General features: G+C 37.7%; 1 protein-coding gene across 3 annotated transcripts in view; it reads right to left on the bottom strand.

Annotated features, from left to right (window-relative positions):
- Positions 1-20,520, bottom strand: part of NAV3 (neuron navigator 3) — a 560,419-nt gene that overhangs the window by 414,000 nt on the left and 125,899 nt on the right. For all 3 annotated transcript variants that reach the window (XM_075747242.1, XM_075747250.1, XM_075747259.1), the window contains exon 2: positions 4,225-4,628. In XM_075747242.1, the coding sequence (XP_075603357.1) occupies positions 4,225-4,296 (72 nt within the window). In that variant the 5' untranslated portion in view covers positions 4,297-4,628. The remainder of the gene's footprint in view (positions 1-4,224; positions 4,629-20,520) is intronic.

The raw sequence follows: 20,520 nt of genomic DNA, 5'->3' as shown, positions 1-20,520 counted from the left end.
TTCTTGCACTTTCTCATATTTAACTTTCAAGCATGTATTTGGGGTGGTGGTGGTGAAGTGCTAAAAACTTCCCTTTGTTTTCATTTTGTTTGGATCAGCTTCTAAACAGAAGGACCAAGGCATATGGTCAAGAGACTTTAAAAGAAAATGTGATGAAAAACTGTCCCTGTGACCATAGCAAGTGTTCTGGGTGTGCAGAATTCCAAGTCATGTGTCAGCGGAGGTGTAAAGGTTCCTCTTTTGGAAACTAGCAATTCTGCAAAAATATCGTTACTACCGTATTCTGCATGATGCATTTCAAATCTAGGTGCACATCTTTTGGTGTGAGTCAGGATGGGGACTCAGTGGGCTTGTCCGAAACACCCTAAAAATTGTGGAACAGAAAGAAGTAAATTAGTTAGCAAAGCAGATATGCCAAACCTTCAAGGGACGGAGCACTATTGTTACTGGGAAGCATTTTGTACATTACCATAGCTCTGAAACAATTTTATAGGTTTACACAAGGTCAAGTACATAAATGATACTTGAGGGTATTACAACCTACGTTATTTTCCTGTGTGTTGCCTCACATGCATCTGTACGCCCCCATTGAAGCACACTCTCGGGCTCCCGCCCCCCAGTCTCCAGACTTTAACAAGGCCACAGCTGCAGCATCATTCAAAGGCTTGGCTATGCCTGCCTGCAGCAAGCAGGTGTTCTTCCAAGATACCAAGTAACCTGGATAGTCTGTCACAGAGATGGCAACAATGGGACTTTCTTGTAGGGGAAAATGTTAAAATTAAATTATTGGAGTAGTCAGGAAATTTTGAGTATTTATTTTAGGGATTTGACATGCCACCATGCATGTAGCAGCAGATTACAAAGTTTGATTTTGAAAACAGAAGAACCCTGCTGAATGATGAATACAGATAGATAAAGCAGTCTTTTTTGGTTTTTAAAATGGTTATTTGCAACAAGATGCCTATAGAAACCTGTTATTCAAACTACTAGTTCATAGCTCACTCCACCATTTACCATGTGCTAAAATCATGAACCCGCACATCATACTGCAAGCAGTGATACATGCATTTGCTACTTACTGGCATTTAGGTCCTAAAGCCTTGAATACTATCATACTTTTAAAATAAGAAATTACAGTACACTGTGGGAATGGCAAATAGATGCAGAAGCACAGCATTTAACCTGAAATCTCTACATAGATGGAGCTGTATATCTGGCACATCCAGCTGGGAGGGAGGGAGGGAGGGAGGGAGGGAGGAAGGGAGGAAGGGAGGAAGTGTTTTGGACAGAAATACCATGGACACATAGTCCTCAAGCAGGTAAAGCTGATGGACATCCCAAAGCTGCCCATTCCACTTCATTATCAATTTCCTGAGGCTTCACATCCAGATAGAAGAATCTGTAGAGGTAAGTCCTATGCCTGTTTTCTGTAGGAGGTCAATTATTAAAATGATCTTTCTAAAAGTCTTCTGCCTCTCTGCACTGCCTTATTAGCCTGCCTCCCTCCTTTCCACAACACTTCAGCCACAGAAACTGTACTACTGCTTCCGCACAGCTATCAAAAGCCCTCATGTTGTGCCTGAGCCTCATTTTATACTCAAGGGTCAAACACCTGAGTATCAGCCCAGAGACACCTGCCTGTCCCACAAACAGACTATTACCAGAAATCACTAAAATTGTCATTGCATTTGCAGTTACAGAAAGGCTAAGGAGCTTGGTAGTTCTGCAGCCATAAAAGGAGCATGTACCTATCTAAAATGCAAGTGATAGCATTTGATGGGTTTTGGGAAACGAGTGTCCTACAGTTCATACGCTAACAACAGGAAAATGATATAAACATTCCAGGCCCAAATCCAGATCACAGGAAAGTAACTACATAGCATGTATATAGTATAGCTATGAAATTATTAGAAAAGCTAAATGCCAAAGCACAGTCTGCATTTTTAAAACTACCTGAGAAGTTTTATATCCTTAATTAACATGGACCTTTTTTCTCCATTTCATTTTTTTTCCTAAATTCCCCATGCAGAAAACAGTCCAGGGACTGCAATGTTTTTGTCATGTATTCATGGAACATGAACTATCCAAGAGATTCAGCTTGACTTCTGCCTGGTCTGATCCAGGTAGAGCACACTAAGGCATCCACGGCAGCCAGTAAATCAGCCAATATGTCCCTAAAGTGGTCCAGTTTTATTTCACTCATTTCTATCTAACATATTTCAAAATTTGCTCTACAACCAACGCAATATAAAGAAAGAGCCAAAGTACTACTGCCTCTTGTGTTTCTCCATCTCTTTTAAAGCCTTACTTTATTAAAATATTAGCCTTCTATAATGAACCTGACACTAGTATGTCAATGATATTAAATTACTAGTAAGGATCGCTGAATATAATGAAAACTAACTAGATTTCTGTTTATTATCGTCACATTTACTTCTTCAGCATCAATCACGCTACAGGAACAGTTTTTTAGCAGCTGCAGAGCCTTCGGTGGTCGTTGCATAGTTCTACAGCTGGATAAAATATCCACAGAGTGGCTCAAAGAAAATATTTGACCTTGAGGTACAACATCCTCTTTGAAACAAACTTTCTCCTCCTAAGCAATCTGAAGAGTCAGTCTCTAGAAGTGAATCTGCAGGTATTAGACATGAAGGGAAAAAAATTCCTTTTGAAATAAGAGGGGGGTTGGGGGAAGAGGGGACTCAAGCATACTCGATTCCAGATCAGATAATAATGGTTCAGAAAACAGTTCAGTAGATGGTGAGATTAATACTAACATTTCTCAGCTTTTCTTTTGTGCCACAGAAGGGTGGGAATTATGAGTTGGAGAAAGTCCCATGCTTTCAACCAGTTGTCTCCTATCACGTACCTCTGTGTCTTTTCCATTACAAAAATAAAAAACCCAACAAACCAACTGCTTAAAGGCTGAATATATTTTCGCAGTAATTTCATCACATGCGTTATCATGGTGTATTTCCTGCAGTTCTCTGTTCTTTAAAGGGCTAGTAGCTGTGAATGAATGACTTCAATTAACACATACAAATCTCAGAGGCACTAAACCAAGTATTTTATTTTCTAGGTCTTAAAATTGTTTCATTTTTATTCCCCGTAAATTGCCCCAGTTTGTGTTTTCCCAAACAAGATCAAAATTATTCAAAACACTACCCAGCAGCTTTCATACCAAAATTCAAAAAAAGACCCAACCCAGCTGCACTTATTATAATAAGCCTGTGTAATAATAAAGTACATAACCTGCACTCTAATACATGATTTGGACATTAACATCCCCACTGAAGCTAAGCAATAATTCAAAGAGGCCAGTAAATTTCATTTTAAGGCCTAGTATGAAGCGCACCACAGTCACAGAATGCTACACCAGAATACACTCTTTCTGCTGGCTGCCGTTCGGTGCAGACTTTATGTTACAGCCCAGGCACAAAATGTTTTAGAGAGTTTTGAACTTTTTTTGAAACTGGATATTAAAAAAAAAAAAATCACAAAACTTTTTCAGGAAAAAATATTTATGAATGTGTTATCAAAAGACAAATAAAGCATGGGAAAATAGAAGAAGGATCCAAAGATATTAAAAAGCATCAAGTTGAGGTTTATGAAATAAGCATTAGAAAAATTTCCAGACCATAGTATGAGTAAGTAAAGGAGATACTGGGAAGATGAGCCTTTTGGGACAGTCTGTTGCAGAAGTGGGATTTCCAAAAGGATTTCCCATATTGTAGAAGTGTGAATTTACATTCTTAAACTGCCTTGGGTACTGAAGGGTAAAATTTGAACAACACAACAACTTATCAGAAAACCGAATTATACAGAACTACTGGGAGGATACAATAGGAAGGGTCTAACCACACATCCACTGTAAAGGACAAAGATCTCAGTCTCAGACAGATGTCAGATACTTATGTTGGATCACCAGGTCTCCGCCATGAACTCAGCATTGATAGTGAGTAAAGGTTTTGCCAAACAATTTGCTAGACAAATTCAGGGAGCTTGTGACACAAAATTACCAGGCAATCAAGCAGTATTAGAAAGAAAATTACTAGATGATGAAGAAATTCAGTCCCATAAGAGCAGTTCACTGTACTGCAATTCTGTGTGAGCGCAGCAGACTACTTTATCCTCAAAAGCACATTCATTTCCAGTTTGCCAAAAATCATCAAAGAATTTGCAAGTGGTTCAAATATACTTAAGTATAATTAAAAATAATCTTACCTTCTTTTGATCTTCTAGTTTATGACTTACTGGATTCCTTCCATGTTTGTTCATCTCTGAAGATAAATCCATCACATTCACTCCTTGCCCTTCAAAACACTATTGGTTCAGCAATACAGCAAACTAATCCAAAAAACAGGGGCTACAAACACACAGGCATGGTGTTTTTTCCATCACACACCATCTCTAAACATCAATGACTTGGAGAAATGACTAAGAAACCCATCAACTGTGCTGAGGAAAACTTTGCAGTTCACTCTTGAGACTTTCCAAATCACCATAGCGTTTTAAAAAGCTGATGCTTAAAAAGAGAAATATTCATCCACTACTTTTAACTCCAACTGCTATCTGTATCTTTCTTCACAGGTTTCCATTTTACAGAAGGTTACATCCTGATTGTGAACCTGTTGAGAAAAAGAAAAATAATGCCATCAAGATTGATTTGCAATTTGCTGTCGCTCTTTATAACTGATTACGTGTCTTCCTTAGGTGTGTGTGTGGGGGTTGTTTGTTTATTTGTCTTGGTGGTGATTGGTTTTTGATTTTTTTTTTTTTTTTAAGGTAACTAATACTGGGTTTTGAGTTAATACTTGGAAGGATGAACCTATGCACAATCCCATTCGTCCCCTCTACATCACAGGGGGCATGCAGAGTATTCACTGAGAACAGATAGTGAATTCCAGGTACAGCCATCAAGGAAAAGTTAAAAGGAAAGAGAAGAGCAAAGACTATTTGACTAAAGGCAGCATAGATAAAAAATTTTCATCATCATCATCATGTACTTCCTACTCGATGCCTTCAAAAAGTAATAGCCAGTATAACACTGACAGGGTCAGACAGGGAAGACCTTTAGGCAGAATACTAAGTCCTAGCCAATATGACAACTTAGAAAAAAAGAACATCTCCCCCACAGTTCTCTCGAAGGCTGCAAATCACAGGAGGGGAACAAAACAAAACAAACTACAAACATTTGTTTGCCAGAAAGTTACAGCTCTACTAACAGCAAGAGAAAGAGCCAGTGCCTCTTCTGTCATTTTTCACAATAAAACTGTAGAATATTCATGCCTTCGGTGCAACTCAAAGCCAAGTGTGTTTAAAGTGAATCAACCGAGTAGCTGAAGCCCACATAAAAAATAATTTCAATGTATTTCAATTAATTTTAATGCATAATGTTCACAACATGCCTTCACTAATGCATATGGAATAAGAAATATGTCTAGATAGTGTATTGAATGGTACACACAAGGTCTTGCAGTCTGTCTCTAATGAAATGACATTGAGAAGATTATTTTCTTGTAACAAAATAAATAAATCCAAAACTCAGTGGAGTCATTACCAATATTACTATCAGCTTAAACTGCCTTTTAATCAGACCTAAGGTGTGAGTGTTACTCTACTGTAACTGATTTATACTTAGGCCAAAAATTGTAAGCCTAATGGCTGAAGCGTGCTTCCAAAGACAGAAATCCGTATTTATGCATCTATGTTGGTTTTTGACTTTTTTTTCCCTAGGTGCCTAAACCTGAGGTTCAGAAACAAAGACTGTGAAATGACAGTCAAGTCTGACAGCTGTTTCTAGGAAGATCTGAACCTTCTGTATTTGCAGTGGAAACAACTTATGGTTTTTAATGGAAGATGCCACTAGGCTCATGCCATGCCAAACAACCCATCTTGCTTATAGCTTTTGGCTTGGTTGTTGATGGTATCTTGGATTTCTCTGACTATTCTCATGTTTGCATTTTTCTCTCAGGACTTAAAGACAAAACATACTGTGATTCATAGAGGGTTCTTCTTTTCTGATAATATTGAATTAATAAAAAACCACTCCCGTCACTAATATAGCAAGCTTTCTTTTTTGTGATCCAACTATAAACAGGAGAACAACTTAAGCAGTTACCACAGGTTGGGGCATTCCACAGTGGTGAGATAAATTCAACAGTGAGACAAAATCAGGGGCTCAATATTGATACAAAGAAACACTGACAGCATGCTACCTATGAGATACAATTTCTCCTTCAGACCTAAGAGTGTTCCAACAAGGAATAAAATTGTAGTTATTTGCAACACTACAATGTGATGCACCTATTTCTTAACCACATTTATCTTTACATACATTTGAAGATTATATCAACAAAGGACTAATCATGCAATAAGGATGAGCCTGTTCCAAAAATAGCTAGAAGCAAACAGAAGAAGCATCTGCCTTCTGAAATCATAGGAATATAAACAATCATACACAAAGCTCCTACATGAAAGAACACATACCCAGATAGAAGCTTGTTTCTGAAATACAGATTTAGCCCGATGCATCTCACCTAAGCACAAAACCAATTTTGTTTGCTATTCTAACTTTTGAGAATCACCTCTGCCTGCAAATGATGCAGGTAAGCATTGTATTACAAATACACTCACCAAAAGTAGACTCAAATGCTGGGAGAGCATCTTTCTATTTGTTATTTAGAGCATCCTGGGGAAGTCAGTGAAATAAACAGTAAGACTGTAATGCATGTTAACTGACCAGCAAATAGAAGGTAGTCATTAAAATGGCACTGTTAAAAACTTCTGTAACTTAGGATTTTATTGGCATAATAAGCAGATCAGCTTCAGTAGCGTGCGGTAACCTCCCCAAGCACACACAGCTTTTCTCACACCGTTTCACAGAGACTGAGGTGCAGCAGGACAGAGCAAAGAGGCAAATTGCTCTCAGGCACCGACTGCTACCACCCCTACCCAGAGCCTCACAGGCACATCCTGTGATTCCCCTGCTTTGGCAGTTCTGGGGATCCACAGAACCCACAAGTCCATAACGCCAGGATGCAGGAAGATGAAACATGAGGTACCGCTCCAGACATCCACATCTGGATTTACACTTGTAGCAATTCTAAAGCTCAGATAAGTCAAACCCAAGCTGTTAAAAGCCAGCAGTTTCCCTGGTTCGTTTCATGGTCAGACATGTAAATTATATTACTCCCCCTGCCTGGCAATTATGCTATACTAGGCAATTAAGCTATTCTGTGGAACTGTATGGTGTTTTCAAGCCAAAGTTGGGCAGAATGCAAATAATTTTGTTTGGACTGCCCTCATTACTTTTAACATGCAAAGCACAGGGTGGCAATTCTTGCTCATTCCATTCAGCCCATTGTTCCATGGTCTTCAGCCTTTTCAACATAAACAGCTGTAATTAAATGCTCTTGGCTTGCAATTTTATATTTTTATTTTTTTTTTTTTTTTACTGTGGCACATGATTTATTATTCACCATTTTACACTGATATTTAACGTACACACAATCACAGAATAAAATATCCAGAGAGTCCTGGAAATCCTAATGATCACACACTAAATAGCATAGATTTTACTAGGTCATCAATAAATACAAAAGGTGAGATGAATTAGAGCTTTTTTACAATTTTAATCCCTTAACACACACATAACAGTCATTCAATAATAATCTCTAATCATTTACTGATTGTCATAATAAAATAGTCTGGCAGATTAAGCATTTAGCAGTGCAAACACAGGCCTAAAGCAAGTGAGCAAGCTATCCAAGTTAGGAGCATCCTTTGATTTTCTTATTAAACAACAAAAGAAGGAAAATATTTTGCAGAAGTATTGCTGACTGAGGATTGCTGAATTGCTCCTCTAAAGACATGCTACAGAAGGCATTGAGAGTAATTAAGCTTCTGGTTTAGGTACCTCTATTACTTGCCCAAATTCAGGTGGATTTAATTCAGATGAAACATGCCCGAAAGTACTTCTTGTTTTACTTCACTATGAGCTACAGGTTATTGACAGACTAGTGGGGAACAGTCCCAGATTATATTCTGAGAATTAATCAGAGCCATGCCTTCTATACTACTCTTATTATCAACAGAGGTATTTCTTGAAAAGTTTACACTGACAGGATTTGCAGGAAGCAATCAGAATTCTCAAGATCTCTGAAGGCCTCTTCCATATTTATTTTTTTATTATTGTTTTCCCTCAAGTGGCACATTCACTAAATGTTTGGTGGAAGTTAACACAAATATCTTTAGAGAGTGTGGATGTCGCAAAATCAACCTGGTTGGGGAGCAGGGGCACAGAGGCGGAGTTGTAAGCAATTACTGCATCTTGGTCAGTTTTCATGGTTCTACAAAGAAAAAGTTGCTCTACAACCTTAGGAAAAGTCCAGATAATGAGGGTTTTTTCTGGGTTTCCTCCCACTGTCAGTGGCCTTCTGATGTATTGAAACTCCATGACTTCATAAGGTGCATTCCGATGGCTACCTGGGAGGTGCCACACCAAGACACTGTTGTAGTTATCATCAGCAAGGACGAGGAGTACATTAGAGTCCCATAGATTACTCTTTTTCCAGAATTTTATTGTGTTGCCCACATGGACATTCTCAACTTTTGCCACACCATTAAACTTTTGCCACACCAGTGAGCTTGAGGCAGGTGCAGGTATGAAACTGTGGCTGTAATTTGTGCTTCTCAATTTTTCTTGTTTACGTATAGGATAAGCCTACTGAGCTGCATCCTGGGTATTACCAACTGCACTGACAGGGATTTACGGTTAAGAGCATTTGAGAGTTATGTTTTTATTAAAGTATTTCTGGAAATTTTGATACGGAAATTAGTTTCTGAAATTATTTTCAGAAATTATTTTTTTAGAGGGAAAGTATACCAATTCTCAGTCTTAGTACCTCATTAGCAAAACGAAGCTTCTACTTTGTGTGCAGTTATAATGGTGATGAAGAATTTGGGGGCTGAGAGGGAGCAGAAATTGAACACAGCATCTGTTCACCTCTTTCAAACACGATAGAATCATAGTGTCTGTGCCAGGACCAAAAGCGTCAGCTGTAAATCTCAGTATACAGCTAAAGCAAATGCAAGATTCAAACCAGCCTTAGTTCCTGCCCATCAGCGTTGCCAGGGATGGCAGCACGGCCGAGAGAAGAGGTGAGAAAGCGTCAAGGCCCCATGACTCACTTGAGATGAGTAGTGGGGCACATTCCTGTGCAAGGTGTCCTCTGTCCCACTGTCCTTCAGACTATTGCAATAAAAATGAGGGTCACCACTAACATTTTACAAAGTTTTGCGAAGTTATTCAGCTCCACATTGAAGACAGGCAGTTCAGGGATACCAGAGATGTAACTTCCATCCTTAATATGCTCCTACGAAACCTCTAGGTGGTGTGACACCCCAGTATTGTTCTAGTAACTTACCCATAGCAATAGCTTCACAATGGCCTCAAAAAAGCTTACCTCTAATCATGAAAGCTTCTTAGCTTTCTCTGTAGTCTTTTCCTACAGGTAAAAAGCATTTAAGATACCTGTATGGGTCTAACTGCAAACAGAATAATCAGGCACACAAAGAGTTATCAGTAAAAGATGATGTTGATCACTCTTGGAAGATTTGAGAGCAATGCCAAAGAATACTACTTTTAGACAGCATTCAGAATGAAGTATCTGTTTCTCCAATATCTGTTGTCTCCAAACACATATGATAGAAGTGACATAGAAAGGCTTGCCTGCACCTGAGAAAAGCAGCCCAGGAAGGTAGCTGGTAAGCAGTGCCAAATACACTCCTAATGTACCGCAATACAAAAAGCTGCAGTGTATACAGCTCTAACCAATGCAATGGTGTTTACTCAGATTAGAAGCGATCACATAAAGACAAGTCCAGAGATGATACTTCCTTTGTTAAGTGCATGTGTTGCTGAAATATTTTGTATTGTTTCTGTAAGTGGTGCCATCCTATCCTGTGCATTTCTTCACAGGGCAAAACTGCTCTTCAGTACAGAATGCTATGATGGAGTCATCCCATTATCAGTAAGGATGGAATTACAATTGTTTGCATTGTTCCTAGCTCTAGCCAATGCAAATTAAAACATTTATTTTCAGATGTGCACGCACTAAAGAAAAGAAAATAAAGGGGAATCTAATACTTATATTCTTACAACACTATTCTGCAAAGCAGGATGCTGATTGTCTCTACATCATCAGACTGAATGTACAAGTTAACACTGGTTCACCTAGTGATTTAGCAAAGTTAAAAATTATTTTTATATATATACATAAGGAGACTGTTATAGATCTGATATTCTCAGAAACCATTGCTATAACTGGTACAGCAACTCAAATCCTTTTGGCTTTCTCAAATCCTTTTTGATTTTTCAAATCCTTTTTATCTCTCATAGCAACCTCCATCAAACAGGCTGAATGCTATGCACAGAATTTAGAGCTGCTATTACATGTCAATTTTATTTCAAACTTGGAACCAGTACCAGACAGGAATGCTTTCTCTCTTCCATCATCCAATTCTTTGGCCATTCAGCATCAGAGATAAAGAAAGCATAAGAAAGGGAATACAAAGTATATTTTTAGAGATAGTCCAGATCAGCCTTTTACTATGGTCTCACCTAAAGATCTGATGCGGGGATGACAGTTTTGTTGCATGCACAGTACTCTGTGCCAGGATACATAACTGAGCATCAGAGCTAAGTGAAATTTGGTTATCTCACCCAACACTGCCCTGCAATATTTTTGAGCGATACATAAAATGTCTACATTTCAATGTGCCATACAGCACTTCTGCAGAGGTGCTGCACTGGACAAATTCCAGCTTCAATAGTTATTTCAATTCCATCTCTAATGTCAGTAGAATATTCCTCCATTGTTGTCTAAAGTTCTTTCGAATATTCCTCTGTACTGTTGAAATAGATATGATGTCTCATCATGAAAACAGTATGGTGTAATTTTTACATGTATAATCTTTGGGAACCAATACGAGGCATGAATATTCCCTATTTGTGTATATGTTAAATAGTTTACCATATTTGTATTATTATTTATAACACTGCATGTACAACAGAAGAGCAACCTTGAAAAAGAAGAAAGATACATACTCTGCAGAATCTACCAACAATACAGATGGGGTATAAGTAAAAAAGCACTGAGCTGGAAATGAAGGGGGAATAGAAAGCATGTTCTCATATTCTAGGTATACTATGCAAAGAGTGGCAAGAAAACACAATTTAATCAAAAAATGTGAGTACACCTATATGGATCTTAAATAGTTTTCTTACATAAGGGGACTGTTTCAGTTAATGGGACAGTGAAATTTATGAGGCTCATGACAAGGAGAAAGGCTAATTGAATATAGCAGAGAGCTTGCATGCCTTTGAAATTTTGTTTCCTAGGGATCTATTAAGCCTTCCTTTCTGTTGCTTTTCAGTTTTGATTTGCAGGCTGAAAAAAACCACATCTGATCTGTGCCTGAGCAGTGGCCATTCTTCTGGAACTTCTGGTCATCTACAGCTATTGCTCTAACCAGACTGCCAAGACACTGGAAATCTCAGACAAATTATTAAACACTTCTTTCTGTCCACTTTACAAAATTTCCAGGAAGAAAAAGAAAATACCTACATATATGGTAGCTCTATGGAGACTAACATATCTGGTATTTTTCAATACCCCACATACATTAAAACTTTGCTACTACTCCACAAACAGCAACACCATCCAAGGGGAAGTGTATTCTCTCTGGTTCATAGAATACAAGTAAGAGAAACTGGAGCACAGACTAAAGTTTCACATATATTGCTGTTTTGAGCAATTTATATATTCAGACACAGAAACAGCATATTGAAGGTTCACCAGTTACTCTTATGTGAAAGAGTTAAATCCATTTCCCCTACCTTACTGGAAATGAGGACTTACACTCCCCACCTTTGATAAATCTAAATCCTTAAATCTTAAAAATACTATTAAATCACACAGCCTCTCTTGGTCTACCTTGGCTTGCTAAATAACTCTACTGGACTAAAGAGCCAGCTGCTTTTTCAAAACGTTTTTAACTCTATGTCTGTTACAAGTGATAGAGCAAAATAATCATACCTATCTTCACAGAACAAGTCTCTGACAATTTCACGGGTGCTTCAAAAGTTGCCAATTAATTCTTTTGATATTTGTTTAGCCTTTTCAGGTGAACCCCATGCTTATCCCAAGAAATTACATATGGGTGCTGATTAAACATTGCAAGCAATGCTCCACTACGCCTGGTGCATCAGTATTCTATCCATGTCCAGACTAGTCTCTTGCAATTAATTCGATTGATTCAAACAAATATGTGGCTGAAACAACAAACAGCTCCTAGAGACAGCAGAGCAGAGAGATAGCTGAGCAAATGAGACAGCTGTTTGAGAGAGGAAAAAAAAAAAAGGGGGGGATGCAAAGGGATTACAAATTTTTTATAGAAACAGAGTCAAGTGACAAAAAATGTATTCAAATATTTGAAGACAAAAAGCAGCAGTAGCTGGTGCATCTTAACTATGAAATTATAAGGTGGCCTTTAATGGTGGAAATTTATTAGATTTCACAATCACAGGACTTGTTCAAATTTGAGCTGGGAAAGACCTTCTAGGTGAGTTAGCTTCCTGATCTGCCAGTGCAGAATAAATTATTACAGTGTATTTTCTAGTCCTTTATTCTGGCATTACTTTAAATTCCCAAGTGATACAGCTCAGAGTGTTTCTCACAGGAGAATATTAAACAACTCAATAGATCTGAATCCTCTAGGAAGTTTCTTAAAGGCTAGATATATCAAGTTAAATTCTAAGCTGAATTTTACATTCTTCAAGCAGTCTGTGTGAATCTTTGGCAACAGAGGCAATTGCTCACTCCATATATTTTACATATTGATTGTATCTTCACACTTTTGAACACATTCAAAAGTTTCTTCTGTTAAGATATCTAAGCAAACTCTTATTTAGATTCAGGTTTGGCTTATCTAGTTCTCAATCCATTCAAGTAAAACTCGCATAGACCTTAAGAACAGAACTGCATTTCAAGATGTCAAAGCACTTTGTCAATTGTTCCTGAGAACCTCAAAGCTGAAAGTCCATCCAAAGGTTACCTTAAAAGAGCTTTAAATAAAAATAACATGGGATTGGAAACACAGGAATATCTAGGCAGTCCTAAGCTTTACTGAAAATGTAGAACTACAAAGGATTTGAGGTAATGCATAGGAAATAATCCTGAAAATTTTATATAGCTGTCTGGCACATGATTACCATCAACTACATAGTAGCTCTTTGTTGCTATGGAAAGTATATGGCTTTGTGTCTACTTAGAACAGAGCACATGTCCATTCTTGATTGTCCTAAAATAGGTCTCCAGACAGTAAGGTACTCAAAGTCACACTCCACTCGTAAACAGATTTGCATCTCCAGGAAGAACAAAGTACCCTGTATCTGTGAGACTGTCTTGGGTGGGATTCATCTGAACACAGATGAGCAAGTCTGAGCTAACGGCTCAGTGGGCTCTGTAGTTTGAGGAAATAGGCATTTTTAGAATGCAATACTTCTCATCCAAAAATCACTCAGATGAATCATGACCTAAAAACCCCTACCTCTTTCCACTGACTGCAGAAACACAACATGGTGACTATGTAAGGCACAGACCTTTGATGACTGATGTATGAAATCAGGTGAGAGGAATCTGTTCCTTCAGACCTCACTTCCTAAGGGACCGAATACATGAGGTTGATCCATTCAAATAAAGCCCAATGTTAGGAAGCCGTAAAAAAAAAAAAAAAAAAAAAAAAGCCTAAACACACTAATATATCTGATCAAGTTCTACTGAAATAATTCCATACAAGTAATCTATCAGCCATTAGCATCTCTTCATTTATAGTGGAGAGTGGTGTCTCTTACTGCAGAAACATCTGATCTTTTCTGGTTTGTCACAGCTGAAAATGTTGGTTGCTCCAATATGCGAGCTGCTCTAGGGGAGCTATGGATCTGCTGCTTTCACAAAAAAGTTCCCTACAACAATCCCTTCACTGAAAGCTATTCCTCTTTTTCTTTAAAAGTTGAATTTTGACTTGGCAAACAGTTTTTCAAGAGTCTGACAAAAACTTATCCGATTCCTTTTCGGTATGAAAGGCACAAATACACCTCTTAAGTACTCCAAATCCTATCCTGTTTTTTATTTATGTTAAAGAAAATGTATAGCTAAGCTACTCATATCAATGGTAAACCTTGTGAAGGCAAAAAATAGGCCTTTCACTATTTTCTTTTAAACCTTGGAAACAGTTTTCAGAGTTGTTTTGCTTCTTAATACACAGAACACTTTTGACTCAGTCTTTTCTTGGTAGTCTTAGCTTGTCCTACTTCTGTAACATAATGCTGTGAAGATCTTCTCTTTTTTGCATCATCCAAGTCACCTGCCCTGAAAAATACCAATACCAACTGCGACAATCCTCTGACTTCTAGCTGTGTGGATACCACTCCTTATATCTCAGTAATATGGATCACTGACCGAGCTACAAGTTCTCTCCTCACCCATATCCTGTGTTTATATTCAGAGGTTCTGGGATTCTTTGTCACAAAGTGAGATTAAAGAAATTTAAATCAAAGGCTCTGTTTACAACATGTTTTATAATACTGTTTGTGGTATCTTCTACTGTTTACTGCATAAATTACATTAACGTTATCTGTAGCACTTTTTGTTTTGTTCCTCATTTCTAAGCACTTGTTAACATCATGCAAACATACAGTACCACAGATTTTCCTCAGATCCTGAAAGCAAAGCTGTAACAATGAATTGTCGCTTGTTGCTATCCACCTTCGGCCAAGCTAATTCTTATTTAGAAAAATTTACTTTCCCTACTTTTTCTCCCTGAAAAGGATATGGCCAAACTTGAAACATGAATTTTTTAGACTGCTCTTAGAAGCTAGAACGACTGTAAAAAGGACACTTGCCTCACTAGTGCAACTAGTTTCATTTACATCAAGGATTATTTTAAGGTGAAATTCACCCTGTGAAAAGGAGTAGCAGATGATCTCCATATCACTGATGATAACTTTATCTTGCCCATAAAGCCCAGACAACACAAGTCTGATTAATACCTGGGCATCACTTTGGATTTCAAGAAACACACTTACACAGTCTATAGTCTGGCTATTTCAGAGTACTCATTGGCTTTGCTAATGTTCAGCATTGTAGGAAAAATGTTTTAATCCTCCCTTTAAAGTATCATAAACAGCCTGTCCTTGCATTGCCATTATAGAGGTTTCAAATGAACAGATTACTACAGTTTAGCCCTAAGCCTATAAAAATATTTAGAAATATTTGTTGCTCTGTACATGTTAGTGCTTATATTACCCTTAACAGCCTTTCCTCAAGTCAGTAACTCAGAGAACAATACCGCTAAATCTCCCTTTCCTCTTCGTACCACAATGGCTACCCATATAACGCTGTTCTACAACTCACCCGGTTTGAAAGCTTACCAGAGGGTATGTATGTTCCTCTTTTTAAACAAACACGTTTCAGCCCTTCGAAAAGCGCCAAAAAATTAACTAAGTATGTTTGAAACATGCAGTAATTAAAGAAAAAAGAAAAGCTAATTAACAATGCAAACAATTCTTATTTTCTCTGTTGAGACAGCTGTCATGTAATTTGCCCTCCCAATTATTAAAACGTGACTCATGTCACAAACACGCTGCTGAATTAGACCACAAACGTGCACTGCTTGCACTGCTGTATTTACATCTAAATATTGTCAGGCTCCCACAGACACGATTGGTAATCACCACACAGAACATGTAACATTCAAAAGATAAACAAATGTGAAGGTCAGAGATCATCCACATTGACAAAATAAGCGCAATTACTTCATGTGATCAAACACGCAGACTGAGTCTATTAAGGACTGTGAACAGTGTTTAGCTGGATGCTATCTGCTTCTCATTTATATAATAATCTAAATTTACCATTAGCATTACTATTAATCAAAAAGCACGTGTGAAATAACTCCAAAAGGGAGATTTAGCAGCTGGGTTGAGTATGTATTTTAAGAAAATCTGGTTTCTGAAATCACACATGCAAATTTAATTGATTTGTTGACCAGATGCTCAGACTGGCAAAAAGAAGATTGAAACAGTTCTGTACAATGTACTATATACTCTGTCACAGAAACAATATCTACCTGAAAAACTTTCTGTAATTAATTGCATTATATAATTGTCTACAAATATTAAAAAGTTTCACCATAAACAGATGTCCCAGTCCTGTTCATTTTTGACAGCCAAGAGTAAAAGGGTAATTCTGAATGTATTACTGTATCTAAAAAATAGCCAATATACACAGAATATTATTGTTATGCACAAAAATACTTCACTTTTTTTTTACAAACTCACGAATTCAATGACTGCTATTACATAGCATGCACACAGATCTAAGACAGATAGAATATCTCAATGTTTATATTAACTTCAATTGCTTTTCCATAACTGAAACCAACTTTTTCTTTTAATATAGATGAAGCAGCCTAAACACCCACAATCAAAATAAAGATTGTTACAGTTATTACTGTATAATACTAACAATCACCTTGAAACAGTGGTACAATATTGATGTGTTTTTAAAAATAGAGCACTGCATCCAAAATCCAGCAAATTTATACAAAGCAGCATGATACGAATGGTGTCTCATTTTATAAAGGCTTATACATACCGGATAATGCAGTAAGAATGCATAATTTTTCATCTTGTCACTGTGAGATTCTGCATGAAAATACTGCATTATTACTACTTACATATTTCTACATTCTTGCTGTTCGTAGATCAAAAAAAAATAATAAAAATCACAGAAGTGGAGGTTAGGATAGAAGAAAAGGCTCAGAAAACAATGTCTCTACCCAAGGAGTGGATCACATTGCACTGATAGAAATTTAATGGTTCTTCAGGAAGCATAATGAACAACCTTATCTCAGGAGACCTCTGTTCTCTACACACATCAAGAGTGGTGACAGCTCATCCTCCCCAGAAACCAATACCAGGAAGAAAGTGCGCTGCCTGAGAGCGTTATACCTATGGCATGTTAGATGCCTGCTGTCATCAGAGACAAGTATTATCACGCAGCCTACCAAGCTAGCTCAGATACTGCAATTCACACAAAGAGACCTTTCTCATATTTCTCAGCAATACAAATTGATAACATCTCTGTTTAATTTGAGTGTGTTTGCCTTTACTTGCCTGGCAGCCCACTGCCTAGTTCCCCATACCACTGTATCACAAAGCCAAGCCTGGTCTTTTCTGGGCAGGTGGTGGGGAGTTGCACAGGCAGCAAAGGCAGCCCCCCTGGAGCGGAGGGGAATACACAGCTTTATCCTGCCAGATTAGGAGTGGCATTGATTGGCTGCAAGACTATTTTGCACAGACATCCTCCGACAGAAACTGGATCTCTAATATTGAACCCTTGAGTACAGAAATAAAAGGGAAAGCTATGAAATATTTGGGGTTATAGAAGCATTTGAATAAGCCTTCTCCAAAACAAGAGCAGAAAGAAAAAACAGTCTAACTCAGCAACCATGCATTTGCGCACACAACATTCCTAGATAATAGGAAGCAGAACAAAGTCTTTTGCACAAGAATCGTCATGAAAATTCATGACCTGGTCAGGCAACGTAACTGAAGCAAGCAAAAGGCTATGTGCTCTGTAAGAGCTTGAGAAAGGGATGGGTAAGCAAGTTTTGCAAGCAACATACACACTCCACTATACTGTAAACAAATATTCACCAAAAAAAAAGTGCTAGATATTTCTATGAATAGCTTCTCAATAAGTTCAAATTGTAGTCTAGTATTCACGGTCTAAAGGAACTGATTCTTATTGCTATAAGATAGGCATTAATTCACTCCAGGTTTAGCTATACTGCGTAAGATGCTATTAGCACTCCATTGCAGTGCTGGACACCCAAGCTAAACGTCCATACCTTCACTGGAACAGTTACCTTTTGCTTTTACTTTGTCTCAATTAATACCCAGAGCAAACATTGTTAAGAGCAATATCAGGCGCTCTCCTGAAGAGCCATAAAAGCAACTGTTATCCACAAGTAAAAAGTCACGTTTAAAGCAACTAAAAAAATAAAAATCTGGTTAAACCACTAGGGTCTCTGTATTATGAATGCACTTGTTTACCCTGAACATGTTTATTCATTTGTAAGAGCAAAGAAAAGAGTGTCATGACTCCTTTCCCCCATCCCTTTTTCTTCTTAGCCCTTAATGAAGTAAGGTGAAACAAATAAACAGAGCCCATTTTCATGGCTGCCTCAAAAAAACAGCAGTACTAACAAAAATAGCTTATCAGTGCAGTTTACCAGAGATGTTAGTAGCATAACAAAGTCAAAATGCAGAAACCCATATTATAATTTATGATCTGAAATTGTTTTCATTAAGTACCTACGGTGACCTTTCTCTGCATATTATTTTCAAGAACAAAACATAATCAAAACAATGCCAATGTTTTATAAGCAAACCACTCTCTGTTCCAGCTTCTATAATCAGGCTAAGAAACATCTTAGCACCCATGTGCGCTTACGAAAACACAATTTTCTATGTCCATATGACATGGTGAAAGACTTAATGGCAATGACCATGAGATTCACATTTCATCACCTTGATTTGTGATTCACATTTCATCACCTTGATTTGTGAGCTCTTTCTTTACATAAAAATTGTTGTTGAGCTGGGTAAACCATTTAACACCATGTTCTTCATTAGTACAGAATGAAAAATTAAATGGAGAAAGATAGTCTCCATCCTGTCCACAGCAGGCAAAAAAGAAAGCTACCATCACAAAAGAAGATATTAATAACTGGCAGTTTTAGCAGAGCCAAGAGGTGAGCTGGAAGTTGGAGGCAAGCCATCTAGGACAGGGCAGAAGCACCGGCGGGACAATTTCCAGTACTGCTGCCCACGGTGCATATGTTCTGTGGATAATGGATCAGGCAGCGCTGTCAATCTGGCACCTCCGAGGAACCCTAAGTTCTCTTGCACAGGTATTTAAAAATAGCTCACTGTTTTCATGATAAATAACTTTCCCTATATATTCCATTTATATCATGCCTTTCACCAGGCAAGTTTCAAGTGGTTAATATTAATTAGCTCTCAAAAGGCTCCTATGAAGCATTTTAAGAACAGACACAATCATTTCACCCACTCTTCTATCCTCTGTGGCACAATATGACAGGCTCCTAAAGAGCAAAATATAATAATGGAGAACCTAAAGCTGCTGAGGGTAAGTTTTCTTAAGCTCAGATTTTCAAAGCCCCATTCAAGGCCCCAGCTGGGCTCCCATGGGCTGCTTTGAAGATTCTAGCTTTCCTAATGAACCCAAGGCTCTTTTTTTTCAAAGAGAAAAGAAAAACCTCAGTTTTATTAAACCCTATTAAGCACATACCTTTGCCTCATCCTTGTGTTTTGGTTGTTTGGGGTTTTGGTTTTTTTGAAGGTTGTGTATAGTACTCATGTTTTCTTTGTTCCCCGTGAATATTTGGCACTCTCCTGCTTTCTAGAGGGGTAATCTGTTACTACACCTCTTAGCAGACTTAGCAGGATTTTTTTTGTTTTCCTTCGTGTAAAATTCAAAATATGAAATTAAGATCTCACACAAAACCAGGACAGATTAATAATAATGAAAGAAAAAATTGTAAGACTGTATTTCAAATGGCTGAAAAATTCACAGCCAAAACAATACCCGTCAGTTAGACTGTAAGTAACATTGCACAGCTGGTTTGCATTTAAAAGGCTTAATGTATCAACAATTATAATTAATTTATAGTTATTTGCTATTAAGACATTTTTTCCTGTACATCTGCAACACTGTGATATAGTAAGTCTACTTTTAAAATGATAAACACTGCCGGTATTAGCATATCCACCAGCAAGTGTATTGGAGGAGCAACAGAAAGGATTTCAGATTCTTCAGAACAGCAAAATACTACTTCAAAACATCTAGTATGGGTATGGAGACTGCATAGATGAATTATCAGTAATGAAGGGAGTAGCTTGTGCTAATAACCAAGTTAAATTGGTAAAATAACCAATTAAAATGTCATCTTTAATTAAAATGCCAATTAGAGCAAAGGGTTATTAAGATACACGTCAGTTTCTAAAAATGATGCATTCTAATTCTTTTACGTAATGTCCTTTCTTCCAGCATCCCCCAACAGTAAAAGTTTTTACCTGAAATAAAACCAGGCTCTCATTACCTTACTTTAAAACACTTGGCATTGAAACTATTCCAAAAGGCAAAAATGAATAGGCCTACAACACAAAAAGAAATTAAGCAGATTTTAAGACAGAGATATCGAAGACATGGAAAAAATGAAAGAGCGAATAGGCTACCCTGAGGGTAGCTTGGTATGGCAGCTGATATGAAATGCAGATCCTCCTTCCCTGCCCCCCCGCCCCCGCCTTTGGAAGGAAGTCTTCCTCAGATTTCAAAGCTTGTGTAATGAGGAGCCAATAAAAGA

The sequence above is a fragment of the Balearica regulorum genome, chromosome 1 (genome assembly GCF_011004875.1).
Source record: "Balearica regulorum gibbericeps isolate bBalReg1 chromosome 1, bBalReg1.pri, whole genome shotgun sequence".
NCBI lineage: Eukaryota > Metazoa > Chordata > Aves > Gruiformes > Gruidae > Balearica > Balearica regulorum.
Note: the sequence above shows the minus strand (reverse complement) of the source record. Positions and strands in the feature narration are given on the sequence as shown.